The sequence below is a fragment of the Chiloscyllium plagiosum genome, chromosome 36 (genome assembly GCF_004010195.1).
Source record: "Chiloscyllium plagiosum isolate BGI_BamShark_2017 chromosome 36, ASM401019v2, whole genome shotgun sequence".
NCBI lineage: Eukaryota > Metazoa > Chordata > Chondrichthyes > Orectolobiformes > Hemiscylliidae > Chiloscyllium > Chiloscyllium plagiosum.
Genome location: NC_057745.1, coordinates 29,851,387 through 29,866,106, shown reverse-complemented (window position 1 = coordinate 29,866,106; position 14,720 = coordinate 29,851,387). Strand labels below are relative to the sequence as shown.

Genomic DNA, 14,720 nt, shown 5'->3' with positions numbered 1-14,720 from the left:
TACTGAGGTCATGTTGCAGTTGTGTAAGACTCTGGTGCGGCCGCATCTGGAGTATTGTGTGCAGTTTTGGTTGCCATACTATAGGAAGGATGTGGAGGCACTGGAGCGGGTGCAGAGGAGGTTTACCAGGATGTTGCTTGGTATGGTAGAAAGATCGTATGAGGAAAGGTTGAGGCACTTGGGGTTGTTTTCATTGGAGAAAGGAAGGTTTAGGGGTGACTTGATAGAGGTGTATAAGATGATTAGGGGTTTAGATAGGGTCGACAGTGAGAATCTTTTTCCACGTATGGAGTCAGCTATTACAAGGGGGCATAGCTTTAAATTAAGGGGGGGTAGGTATAGGACAGATGTTAGGGGTAGGTTCTTTACTCAGCGAGTCATGAGTTCATGGAATGCCCTGCCAGTAGCAATGGTGGACTCTCCCTCATTATGGGCATTTGGAGGATAGTGGGCTAGTGTAGGTTAGGTGGGCTTGGATCAGCGCAACATCGAAGGCCGAAGGGCCTGTACTGCGCTGTATTCTTCTATGTTCTATGTAAAGATCGCCAATCCAATAACTCGTGGATACTAACCGCGCTCCAGTCCTTTTGTTTATTTTGTTCCATTCTTCAGATTCCAATTTATTGCACCTTTTCACATCAGCATCTGACCTTCCCTTTTTTGATGCAGAACAATGTGTTCAGGAAATTATTCTATTTTATCGTCTTCTACCTCCATTTTAATAAATTTTGAGCATGGCATGACATAGAGCTCTTTCCCCGTTCTCTTTGCCTCCATGTGCACTTCTTTGGGCAGGACTCATCCTCAGTATTCTCTCCCCTACGGACTCTTATCTGTACCAGATTTCATTTACTGAGAACTATTGGCATGACATTAGCCATTTAAGTTCTCTACTCCCTCCTCATTCACGCCAATATGCCTTCTCTGAAGGTGCTACATTCTGTTTTCTCTAATCTATCCTGACATTGTTATGAAACTTTCTGACAAGAGTGGTCTAACATACCAAACTCTTGCCTCGAAAAGGCTAAACACCAACCTTCAGATACTTTTCATATCTCTCTCTGGACCATAAAACCATCACCAACCATCATGACACTATTTCCAAGACAGTCACTGACCTCATCTTGTCTGGAAGGCTTCTACTCTATGCCCCTCATTATTTTATAAATCACAATCACGTTATCTCTCAATCTCTTCTGCTCCAAGGAAAGCAACACCAGTCTGTCCAACTTCTCTTCATAACAAACTGTCCAGTCCAGGCAACATCCTGGTAAATTTCCTTTGCACTCTCCCCAATTCTATTACGTCTCCTTATAATGTGGATTCCAGAACTGCACATAATAGTCTGGCTATGGTTAGTCCAGTTCCAGCATAATCTCACTGTTTTTAAACTCAATGCCTTGATTAATAAAGGAAAGTACCACATGTGCCTTCTTAAACATTTATGCACGGATCTTGACACCTTCAGGGACTGGTGTTCAGGCACACCCTCTGATTCTCAGTGTTTTCCAAGGTCTTACCATTCATCATGCATTCCTTCCCCTTGCTTATCCTCATGCATCACCTCACATTTATCCAAACTGATTTCCATTTGCCACTGATTAGCCTATCTGGCCAGCCCATTAATATCCTCCTGTAATCAAAAGTTACCTTCCTCTCTACTTACCACCCAATCAATTTTTGTAACATCTGACAACTCACTGACCAATCATGCTCCATTTTAGTCTGAACCACAAATAGCAAAGGCCCCAACATTGACTCCTGCAGGACCCCAATGCACACAGACTACCAGTTAGAAAAGTACCTCCCAACTATCACCCTCTGCTCTCTGCCACTCAGCCAATGTAGGTCCAATTTGCCAAATATCCCTGGAACCCATAGGGTCTCAGCTACAGGGACTTCCATGTAGCAGATGATTTATCAGGAATACCATTTTGTATCCATTGACATTAAAAGGGCAGAAAAACTCCTGGCAAGGCAGCTCTGTCAATGTGGGCCCAACTATTCCACATAGGATTACAGATTACACATTCCCTTTATCACCTTAAATCTGTTATCATCTATTGGGAATGGAAAGTTGTATCCGATATACTATGGTCATAAGTTTTGACAGCATCAATTTACACTAAGCTGAGTGCATTATCAAATATGCATTACAGCTAAAAAGAGTGCAAGGTCAACAATTTTCTCTTTGTCAAGAAAATCTTTACAGGTAAATTGTTGCACAACATTAAATATGTCTAAAGCTACAATGACAGGCGCTCTGTTTATTGGTAAATTCTCCTTCCTGTTGATCATATCCAATCTGCCCTCTCCTGTATATGGATCATCCAACGGTATCCAGAAATATGCAGTCAATATTTAAATGTGACTCCTAACCGGCTGTATGACCATAGCTAATATCATCCTAATCCAAATACCCAATTTGGGGCAGGAATCACTAGATATTGAGTCAACGGAACACTGTCTAGTTGGTCCAACACAGATTGGGGTCACAAAATCAAACTGTACCATAGCCAAGTCAGTAAAAGCTGGCCAGTAGCCCAATACATAAATCAAACCTGGGACTATTACCAGTACCACAAGAGGAATATTCATGAAGAGAAATTAAGGGGCTCATACAATCTTAGCATACTTCTGATAAATAAACAAATAAAACAAATACTGTTAATCTAGGGCTCGCCTTATGCTGCTTTAAATGCAGGTTAACATTTAGTGGCACTGTCAGTAAATGATCAACATACCTGTGCTCCTTTCATTATCTTCTTTGCCTTTGTGTTCAGATAGTAGTCACCCCAGAGAGTTTTCAGCAACACTTGTGCACTAATACCCACCTTCTGGCTGTACATCTGGGCAAACTGTTCAATCCTGTAACCAAAGATAAAGACTTCCTCATCAATTTCTATGGTGGAGACCACCAGCTGTAGATCACATATTGCATTAATGTAAGGGTGCAGGAAATGAAATACTGATGATTCCAGCACTTAGCAGTGGATACCAAAGTAAAACCTGGGATGATGGTTCAAAACCAGGTGAGATGATTAGATGAAAGCGCACACAGTACAAATCTTACTCAAAAGCCATAAGAATGGGTATTATTAAGAAACAAATCACAATAATTCAGTAGGAGTAGCTCTTCTAAGGTTGCAACTTTAGCACATGTTTCAGGCAAAACAAAGGAATGCTTCATCTAAGCAAACTATACAAGGCAAATGCTAAATATAAGTCTAGTTTCCGATTAACATTTTTCTCACCCTTCCCAACCATAACTCAAATCCAAACTACCCCTCTGGTTCTGGTAATCAACTCATACCTACCTGGTCTTCACACAAGATTATGACCACAAGCATGGGTATTTAACTACAGTGAACATTACAACTGAGCGAACTTCTGTGCTAACATATTCAGTATTTTCCAGTTTTAGTCACTGAAGCAAGTACAGTGAAGAAAACAATTTTCATCTTGTTCAAAATTGGGAAAAACATATATTTCAGTTCTGAAAGAATTGATTAAAATGGCAGGCTGACTTGCACTACAAACCGTAACCCAACTATCTTGGTGGATAAATGACATGATCAGACAGCTGCACAAATTTATTTTCATATAAGTGGCAACACAGCCAGAGTGTACCTATCTCAGAATTACTGTAATTTGACATAAGTGAAAGAGAAACTGAGGCTTGACAAAGAAGCATGAGCCAAGATGGGAGGGAAGTGGAGTCTGGTCTTGGTTGAACTGAACAGGGACACCAGAAAGGGAAGTAGGAGGTTCAATCTGAGGCATTAATTTCCCTTGAACACGGCTTTCCTGTTAATTCTAGAATGCCACTGTCTTAGTCAGTAATAGTTTTCAATTATGCAGCTAATATGATATAAAATGTTTCAAGAAATTTTACCAAGACCTAATAGAATTTGATATTAACCATTTAAAAGAAATTGGAAAGGGGGAGCAAATCAAAGAGATAAGTTTTCAGGAATGTTAAAATGAGGGTTCACAGTAAGAGTGACAGGTTTAGGGAGGAAAAAGTCAGAATTTGAAGCCTTGGGAGCTGAACGCATCAGAGGAAATGAGGAATGCACAAGATGGAGTACTGCAAAGGGAAGAGGTGGATTTGGAAATAGGAGAAATTTGGAGAAATTTGAACACAATTGTGAGAATTTTAAATTAGATATGTTGTTGGACCAAGAATTCTAAACTGTCAAAATAACACAAGTACAAAAGCAAATCACAGCTGATTCTGGAAATCAGAAAAAAAATTCTCCATAGATAATGCAGCATCTGCAGAAAGGAAAACAAACTTAGGTTCATTTCAGGTTCAAAGTACAGAGGCAGGGAAAAGAAGAGTGCGAAATAAAAGTCAAAAGGGAAGATCATGACATGGCAGATCACACTTGAGATTAAAAAATAAGGATGGATGATGCTAGGCAAAATGAGATGGTGAAAGGAAAGCCGAAAAAAAGACAAAACCTGGCACAAAATATGCAAATGGGAATAGCAGATGCAAACAGCTTCCAGCCTGGAAAAATACGCAGAGATTATGATCTCAAGTTACCGAACTCAGAATCAAATTGGGAAGGCTTTCAAGTGTTATTTCGAAAGATATGTTGCTGTCCCATGAGATTATATTCAGGTTCGCTGAAATAATAAAGACAGGACTCCCAATTTTTTGGGGGACCCAGCATGGAAGGATAGCACTCGCGTACAGCTCAAGTTGGACCTGCAACAAGCCATGAAAAGATCCACATGTATGTTATAGATGAAACTCAATGTAAAAGGAACACAAACTTGTATTTCTAGAGGACCTGTCCCAATTTAATGTAGAAAATGTGACAACATACTGACACACAACAAGATCCACCAAAAGCAATGTTATAATGACCGTGTCTTCACATTTCAATGCTGAATAAATATGGTGCACCAATCCACGAAGAACTTCCATCAGTTCTAATAATACCAAAGAAGCTTTGACAATTCCAAAAGAGCAGGCAGGACTTTGGTTTAGCATCTCATCTGAATGACAGCAGTTCTAATAGTGCAGCAATACTCGAGTATAATATGTCTGCCTGATTCTGCCATATAAATTTTGGTCTTTGTGCATTTACTGGCATGGGTGGTTTAAAAAGCTGGAAGATGTGAGAGGCACACACTTTGATTTAGCTGAACTACAAAACAGATACACGCACTGCAACAAAAAAGGACACACCACCCCTCAAAGATCTGAGGCACCATTAACATAGAACAATACAGCACAGAACAGGCCCTTCGGCCCACGATGTTGTGCCAAACATTTGTCCTAGCAAATAAGGTTCTTCCCGAAATAATAGAGTACCATACTCATGAAATGCACTGAGCACCAAGTAACCACTGGTCCTCCACATTCATTGTACTTCACAGTTCTGCACAATGTTCAGAACAAATAAGATGATGAATGATTAGTCAGTTAGTGACTGATTTCATGTCACTCAGGTACAATATGCAGGCTAAGGGACAGAATTTGTAGATCAGCTGCCTCCCGGTCTATACTTATGCTTGCAGTTAAGGCAGCAGATTTAAATATTCCATAGCACTGGGTGTTTCTCCATTAATCAGCAGGAAATCTGAGCCAAGCACTTAAGCAGCAACAAAAACATGAACTAGGAGCTAGCCAGCCAACTGGTTTTGGCAATACGCCACCATTATAACTCAAGCAAACCCTTTGCAATGGGAGAAGCAATGGAGCCATCAATGAAGAGCCAAGGATATATTAATTGTTTATTCTGCACTAATTGAAACTTTGTGGATTCCACGCACCTACATAAAACATCATGATGCAAACACAGGAGGGACAGGCCACAGCACGTCAAGAAAGATGTGCTATCCTCATTTCCATGATTTTAAAAATGACAGCTTCAGTGTAACTCCCTAAACATGTCTGGATCTTGTCACAGACAAAAAAAAGTCAACCTAAATTATGAAGCCAAAATCAAAATCATTTTAACAATGTTTTAGCCAAAAGACTGAAATATTTAACAGTGCTGTGAAGATCCTTCTATTGTTTGTGGCTACTTCCCAGTCCTCAAAGTTCAGAAGAGGAACTTAAAGAAACTGTTCCATTTATTTACTTTTCTTTCTTCTTTCATGGATATGGGCATCACTGGCCAGGCCAACTTTTGTCACCCATCCTTAAATTGTCATAGAATCAGGGCATTCAACCCATCAACCCCCGAACAGCAGCCCACCCAACCCACACCCTACCCTAACGCTGTAATCCTGCATTGCCCATGGCTAATCCACTTATCCTGCACATCCCTGGACACAATGAACAATTTTGCATGGCCAATCCACTTAGACGGTACATCTTTGAACTGTGGGAGGAAACCACAGCAACCAGGAGGAAACCCATGCAGACACAGGGAGAACATGCAAACTCCAGACAGACGTGAATTGCCTTTGAATGAGTGGCTCCTTAGGCCGTTTCAGTGGGCAGTTAAGAGTCAACTACATAAGACTGCAGGCCCACAGTAATGCAGGCCAGACCAGGGAAGGAGGGCAGATTGTCTTCTCTAAAGAACATGAGTCAACCAGATGGACTGTTACATTAATTGATGATGGTTATCACATTAAAGTTAGCTTTCAATTCCAGATTTACAGATTAAATTTAGTTTCCCCATAGATGCTGCAGTGGGATTTGATCCCACGTCTTCAGAACATCAGCCTTTTTTTATTCCTTCAGAAGATATGAACCTCCTTTGCTGGGCCAGCACTTATTGACATCGACGCCACCCTCCAAAAAAAAGACAATTAATTACCCTGTAAAAGATAATGCTGAGCTGTCTTCTTGAATTGCCGCTGTAAGTAGACCCTCAATGCTGTTAGGAGGATCTTGACTGACTGACAGTGAAGAAACAGCACATATCTCCAAGTCAGGATGGTGAGTGGTTTGGAGAAGAACTTTCAGGTGGTGTCATTCCCATGTATCTATTGCCCTTATCCTTTGAGATGTGAGTTGTGAGTTTGTAAGACACTGTCTAAAGAAACTTGGTGAACTTTTGCAGTGCATTTTGCAGACAGCACAAACTGCCGTTACTGTGCATTGACAGTGAAGGGGGTGAATATTTGCCGATTTGGTACCAATCAAGTGGGCTTTGACCTGAATAATGCTACTTACCCAGGCAAGTGTGGAGTATTCCACCATATTGCTGACTTGCAACTTGTAGACAATGGTAGGCTTTGAGGAGTCAGGAGGTGAGTAACTCACTGCACTATCCCTAACTTCTGACCTGCTCTTGTAGCCACACTTATATGGCTAGCCCAGCTTAGTTTCTGGTCAACTATGATCCCTAGGATGTTGATAATTGATAATTTTGCAATGAAAATGCCATTAAATGTTAAGGAGTAATGACTGGATTCTCTCTTGCTGGAAATGGTAACAGCTGAGTAGAACTTTCACTTGTCAGCTCAAATATTGTTGAGCTCTTGTTGCCTTTAGGCATGGGCTGCTTCAGTATCTAAGGAATCATAAATGGTGCTGAACATAGTGCAATCATCAACAAACATCTACATTGCTGATCTTATGACAAAGGGAGAGTCATTGATGACGCAACCATAGGTTATTAAGCCGAGGACAATACCCTGAAGAACTCATGAGGTAATATTGTGCGGCATAGATGGCTGACCTCCTACAACCACAGCATGTTCGTTTATGCTCAGTATAATTTCAATTAGCAGAGAACTTTCCCATTTATTCCCATGGGCTCCAGTGTTGCTAGGGCTCTTTGCAGTCAGAATGCAGTCTTGCTGTCATCACACTCAGCTTCCCTGTGAGGTTCAACTCTGTGGTACATGTACAAACCAACACTTTAATGAGGTCAGAAGCCAACTGGTCCTGGCAGAATCTGAACTGAGTGCGAGTGAGTAAGATTGCTGCTAAGCAAGTGCTGCTTGATAGCATTATTGATGACATCTTGCATTACTTTACTCCTGATCAAAAGTAGACTAATGGGATGCTATTTAGCTAGGTTAGATTTGTCCTGCTTTTTCGTAAAAGGGCCATTTTCCACATAGATGGTGGAATGTCAGTGTTGCAGCTGTACTAGAGCATTTGGCTAGAGACACGTCAAGTTCTAAAGCACAGGAATGTTGTCAGCACCTGTAGATTTACAATATCCAGCGACTTCAACCATTTGTTGATATTGTATGGAATGAATCAAATTGACTGAACACTGGCATCTGTGAAGTTGGAGACCACTGGTGGGGTCTAAATATACATTTAGCACTTCTGACTGAAGGTTGTTGGAAATGTACCTTTTGCACTGATATTCTGGGCTGCCCCATTGTAGAGGATGGGAATATTTGTGAAGTTTCCTCCTATAGTGAATTGTTTAATTGCACTACAACATTAATTACTAAATGTGGCAGGTCTTCAGAGCTTAAGATATGATTTGTTGGTTGTGGAATCACTTAGCTCTTCTATTGTCTGATATTTTCACAGTTTGGAATACAAGGAATTCCAAGTTCCCCCTCCAACTCCATTTTGGTTTAGTCCCCTCCTACTATCGCTAACATCACCGCTTACTTATGATAACATGCTTTGCTTGTTAATGCTCAATTGGCCACATGGGTGTTTTCCTCAGAAAGAAAAGGAGTCCTGTGTTGTAGCTTTATCGGGTTGTCCTCATTTTTAAATATGCCTGGTGCTAATCCCGGCATGCCCTCCTGCACTCTCTACTGGCTTGATTAGTAGTCCAGTGACATTAAATCTACACCGTTATCTTGGCCACCCCAACAGTGAAGTAAATCTGCTAATCATACGCAAAGCAAGTATAATAACAGAATTTTGCAACAATTTGTTGGAGCGCCTGTATTCTGGCAGTATCAAGTTGCAAATTTTGGGTCTCCCTGGCTCTCAGAGGTCCTAATAAGAATGGATTAGAGACTCAAGCTGGAATTGTCCCATTCTAAAACATGCTGTACCACAAAACAACATATCAGCTTCAACATTATCATCAGTTTTCTGTTCAAAGCCAACACTTGCATCAGAAATGTTAAGTTTAAAAGGAAAAGATGATTGAATATTCAAACTTTTCTGAACATCTCCAAATCTAGACCACTCTTCCTTCTTTTAGGACTTGCCTTATCACTTATCCTCTTTGATCAGACCTTTGGTCATCTGGCCTAATTATGTGGTTGGGTTTCATATTATGTTTTACAAAGCACCTTAGAATATTTGATTATGTTAAATATTCCCTGATATTTTGCCCTATTAAAGATAAAGCCAATATAAACTATTCACCAAAGTGCACAAATAGATGTACAAAACAGCCCTTTCAACATCTGCAACATCCCAACACAGCATAATAAACAAATAATTTACAGTTGCTGCCCTATCATGCAGCTTCTTGTGTTCCATATATTATTTGCCTCTTCAGGTTAAGCAATAAAATGAGATCAGGAAGTTAAGTCATACAGCTATAGGAAATGCACTTCATAAACCAAACTCTCCATGGAGGATACAGCTTGCAGTACTATGTTGGGAGGATTTAGGTTCAGTTATAAATTGAACAGGGTTTCCACTTCTGAACTCTTGTAACTTTGTCCAAAGTTAGTTGATAAATTCACCTCAACATGGTTGTATGAAAAATTTCTGCGATGACACAATTTTGGCTGTTCACCTGCAGAAGTTTCATTCTATCTGCCCAGGGAGTGAAACAACAGATATAATCAGGTATTTATGAATTCAGGGACAAAGTAACTTTGCTAGGACTTTTGTTTTAATTGCAATGAAAGACCAGCAGGCCAATACTAATTTTAGACATAAATGTAGACATATACACTTAACTCCAGTGCAGTCACATTTAATGTCAGAAGTATACTACAGAGAGTGTAGCAAAACTTTAGCAATTGGTTCTATTCTTTAAAAATGCTAAATTAGGGTTAACTCAACAGGGATTGAGTTAAGTAAAGTTATACTCTTACTAAAGTTATACCTGCCAAATTCCAGCAACATAAACAAAGCAGGTTTGACTATATTACAAATATGCTTTTTAAAAAGACAATATAAAAATTGAAACTTGAAGGCAACAACTGAAAACTGTATAGCTTAAAATACTGAATTGTGGATCTACAAGTTTGTTTTTATTCATTCACAGGAGGTGGGCATCACTGACTAGGCCAACATTTATTGACTATCCCCAGTTGCTAAGAGGGCAGTTATGAGTAACATTGTTGTGGGTCTGGAGTCACATGTAGGCCAGACTGGATCAGAATTGATTTGTGAATGACTCTCACTGAGGATTCACAGTAGCTGATCCCCTAATCAATACTGGCCTCCAGATAACTTTCAATATGAACTGGGAAACTGTGCAGGTATGAAACCAAACGGACCACACATTTCAGCAGTATTCAGAGGGCCAAGTTTTGAAATGGAGATTGGAGGCACTGCCAATGATAAATCATTTTACAAATGTTAAAGGTGAATCAGTTGGACAGTATGTACCCAAGCGCAAAGAATCAAGATATTATGGAGAAAGGTCTGTCAAGAAGGGAAACAATGTCCTCTCGGTAAAATACAACATTATACAGAAGCAGACCAGAAAAAAAAACATAAGGGATACTCAGTCTGACCAAAAAAAGTAGCTGCCTGAAATTCAGAACATCTGAAATAATTATAATAGTTTTCTGACTCTTCACTTTCCATCACCAGGCCTTTAAAAAAATCCCAGGATGGATTTCCATCTGCACCTTTGAGTCAGAGAACAGTTCCAGTCTATGAAACCATGTCACCCTCAGACTGAACAAAGAGTCAGTATTATTCATACCAAATTATTTTTTTCCCACCCATTACCACTGGCAAACCAACATCAACCTGCACATTATTCATTACATCAAGGCTTGGTGCTGCCCACACTATCCCAGAGTGAGGTTTCAGAATAGTGCAAGTGAAAATTAAAACCCACTAACAGACATAGCATCAACTACTCCTAACTTCATTTGAACTCTCAGTAATAAAGAAGTTGCACCTGTATTGCAATTTTATGCACTCGGGTATCCCGAAACACTTCCAGTTGCTCCTGTTATTTTGAGAAATGAGTATAAATAGGATTCATAACTATCCAATCAGATAATGAACAGCTAATCTATTTTGTTGGCACTGCTTAAGGAATATTCAAGACCTTTACAACTTTATGCTCAGTGAAAAGAAGACAATCTCATTTAACGTTTAAAAGACAGCACCTCTAATCATTTAGCTCTCCTCAGTCCTGTGCTAAAGCAACAGCTTGAATTATGTACTCAAGTCCTACAGCAGAGTTGGCACTCATATTACTAAGCCTTGCATGAGAAAGGCGAATGTGATACCTATATGCATCCAGACTATGCACATGCAAACTAGGAATGGGTCAATGCATTGCAATCAAAACAAGGTTAGGGCAGCGAGAGAAAGTTATGAAAAAGCATATGGACTGATAACAACCAAGGTTTCTTCTAATGCTATAAGCAAAAGCAAGTTAAACCTGACCAAGGATCACAAATCACTAAAAATGAATGGACAATGATAAGGGTCTTATACACAAACATGTATAATGCATACTTAATTATGAATACCTTTTTAAGGTATGAAGAATGAGTAGAATTAAGTCTGCTTAAAGATTGGTGAGTAGGTTAGTTTTATGTGATTCTGATTCCACCATCATACGAAAGTTTTAATGCATTTGATACAGTACAGAAATGGAATTCCAGATCACCTTTAAATCACAGAAATATGCCATTGACATTTACACAAAAAGCTTCACTGATTACTGAATAACATGGATGTGTATCCCGCACCTTGTGATTAAATATACCTTAGTGTTCTGACAGCATGTCTCAACTTTGAACGTACTCTATCTTCCTGTTTCTCTATTCATTGTCATATCTTGACAAAACAAAGAGCAGCTAGTTGAAACATCAGCAAGTTTCAGTAGAATGCTGTGCATCACATGCCTGTGCCATATGGTTTATGACAACTTATGAAATATTATTTCAGTGATCAGAGAAACAAAATAATAGAATAGCTGCACAGCCGAGGAAGACGTAGAGTTCAAATTAATTTAGTATCTACAGACTGCAAATCGCTTTAACAAGTCAAAAGAATTAATATATTAATATATTGAAACATGGATTTGCAAAAGGTGATTAACATGTTAATTGCAGTGTTAAAAGATGAATACTTAATAATTTAAACATGAAAAAGCACAAACTACATCATCCACAAAATGAAACTTTGCAAAAGTACCTACCTTCAAAGTAGCGCTAAAAAATTCCACTTGCTAATTAGCCATGGCTGAGTTCGTTGCATTTCATAAGCTAAAATATAAAATAACTCACCAGCTTGAAACTATCAGTGTGTTTATTCTTAAATTTCGTTTTGCTTTCCTACTATGTCTGAGTCTTTGTGGCCTATTATAGTTCTTCGCCATCTCTGATGATGAGCTCCATCTGTAGCAACAGCACACTGAGTCTTTTAGCATTCTAGGCAAACCATAACAGTTTTTTGCTGCTTTTAGTAACTGAAAACTTTATTCAAGTGCATCTGATAAAATTCTAGTTAAGACAATAAATGAAGGCTTATACATCTCATTCATAAGATAAAAAAAAGCAACTCTGATGCCAGAACGCAAATGATTTGAAAGATACTGGATTCAGAAGCAGAGGAACAATTACTGCCAGCTTCATCACAGCTATCCCAATACAAGCTTAGCCACCCATGAGACTATTGCCCCATCTCCTGGCTACATGCACTACTGCACACATAGTACATTTTTCTGCATGCACATTCTGAAGACTTCTTGCAGCTATATGGAGTTAGAGTCATACAGCATACAGTCCCTGTCCCTGAACCACAACATCTGGGTTCAAATTTCGCCTCCGCCAGAAATGTGTCATAACACATCTGAACAGGTTGATCAAAAATACCTACAAATTCATCAGCTGTGGCTCCCTTGCCATGCAGAACACAGCTATGACTTATACATATAAAAGAAAAGCCAAAGAAAGCAATTCAACAAACAAAGAATTTAGGAGGGTGAGAAATTTGATCAGGTATGCACAAATATAAATTTTTAAGCTATGTACTGAACTTATTCATTTTCAATATTCAGTTTCCTGCCCTGAATGTTTCCTCTTCACTACCTACACCTCAATCATCCATTGATGTCCAAGGGCTCTTGATTTCATTCTTGAAGAGAGACTCTAACAGATCCTACCCACTAACACTCTCCTCTGGCTGACTAAGCCTGTTTTCTGAAAATTTCTCCTTTAATTCATTCAAACGCTTCAAAATTAAAAGATGTTGCAATGCACACCTGCAAGGGTCCTACTTATGTACATCTCTTTTTGGGATGTGTGGACGATTCCTTGTTCCACTTATACTGAGGCCTCCCTTCCCCAACTTTTTATCCAGTTCGCAAAATGGTTGTATCAGAGCTGCTCTTTGTTCTTACCTGGAACTTGAACAATTCATCAATTGCTTCCAATATCCATCCTCTCTCATCTATACATGGTCCATCTCTAACACTTCCTCTTCTGTCCTTCTAATATTTATTCACAAGTCCACCTATTCCCTCAGTTACCTTGTCAACACTCCCTCACCTTGATTCCTGTAAAACTCCAAACTATTCTCCCAGTTTCTCTGTCTCCATCACATTTGTTCTGATTTTCCCCCACAGTCTTTCTGACATGCCTAAAAGATTTCCGCCTCCCTCATCATGTTTGATAAAGGCCTCAAGAAGTGTACAATCCATTTCCTACAGTTCTACCCTTACCCTCCCTTCCAGTTCTTTCTGACACACTCCATCACACAAGCCTCCACAACATCTCAAGAAGGGCAACAACAGCATGGGAGCACCACTTACTACCTGTAAGTTTCCCTCCCACCGAACACTATCATGACTTGGAACTACAATTGTTCTTCCTTCAGGCACTGAGTCAATGATTTGGAATGCCCTTTCTAACAGCATTGTTTCGTATAGCTGCATCACTCAGACTGCAGCACTTCAAGGTATCACGTGCTCAAGAGGAATATTGGATGAGCATCAAATGCGAGCCTTGCCAGCAATGTTCACATCCCATGAAAGAATTTCTATGCAGTCTAACTCCAAGCACCCACATGAGAAACAATGATTCAGTCATACAGCATGGAAACAGACCCTTTGGTGTTGAACACCATTCCAAACTAAACTAGTCCCACCTGCCTGCTCCTGGCCCATATCCCTCCAAACCTTCTCTGGTCATGTATCATGTGAAACTTCTCAGTCAACTTTTCTACACTGAACTGCCCATGCAAAGTGAAAGGAATATTAATTATTTAATTGATTAGCTGCATAAAAACAGCCAAATGATGAACACACAAATGAAGAAAATCATACCACAAAAACTGACTCATATCAACTCGCCACACAGCCAAAGAGGTTAGCTATTATGTTTAGTTCTGGCTGCAATAAACTGATTCTACTACAGGACGTCCAATGACATGTGAATGAGATAAAGTTTCTTTAAGTTCAGAAAAATATGCTAAAAAAATTGACTGGTTATTTAGAGAAGTTAACAACAGGTGACTGCCATGGTCATCAGAATCTGACATCAAGGAACTTTAGCAAAACTGGAATCAGTAGGAATCAGGGGTAAACTCTGTTGGTTGGAGTCATACTCAACACAAATGAGGTGGTAGTTGGAGGCCAATCATCTCAGTTCAAAGACACCTCTGA

General features: G+C 39.6%; 1 protein-coding gene across 2 annotated transcripts in view; it reads right to left on the bottom strand.

The window, feature by feature from the left end:
• The window catches only part of efl1 (elongation factor like GTPase 1), a 262,860-nt gene that overhangs the window by 213,769 nt on the left and 34,371 nt on the right, over positions 1-14,720 (bottom strand). For both annotated transcript variants that reach the window (XM_043677604.1, XM_043677605.1), the window contains one exon: positions 2,745-2,868. In XM_043677604.1, the coding sequence (XP_043533539.1) occupies positions 2,745-2,868 (124 nt within the window). The remainder of the gene's footprint in view (positions 1-2,744; positions 2,869-14,720) is intronic.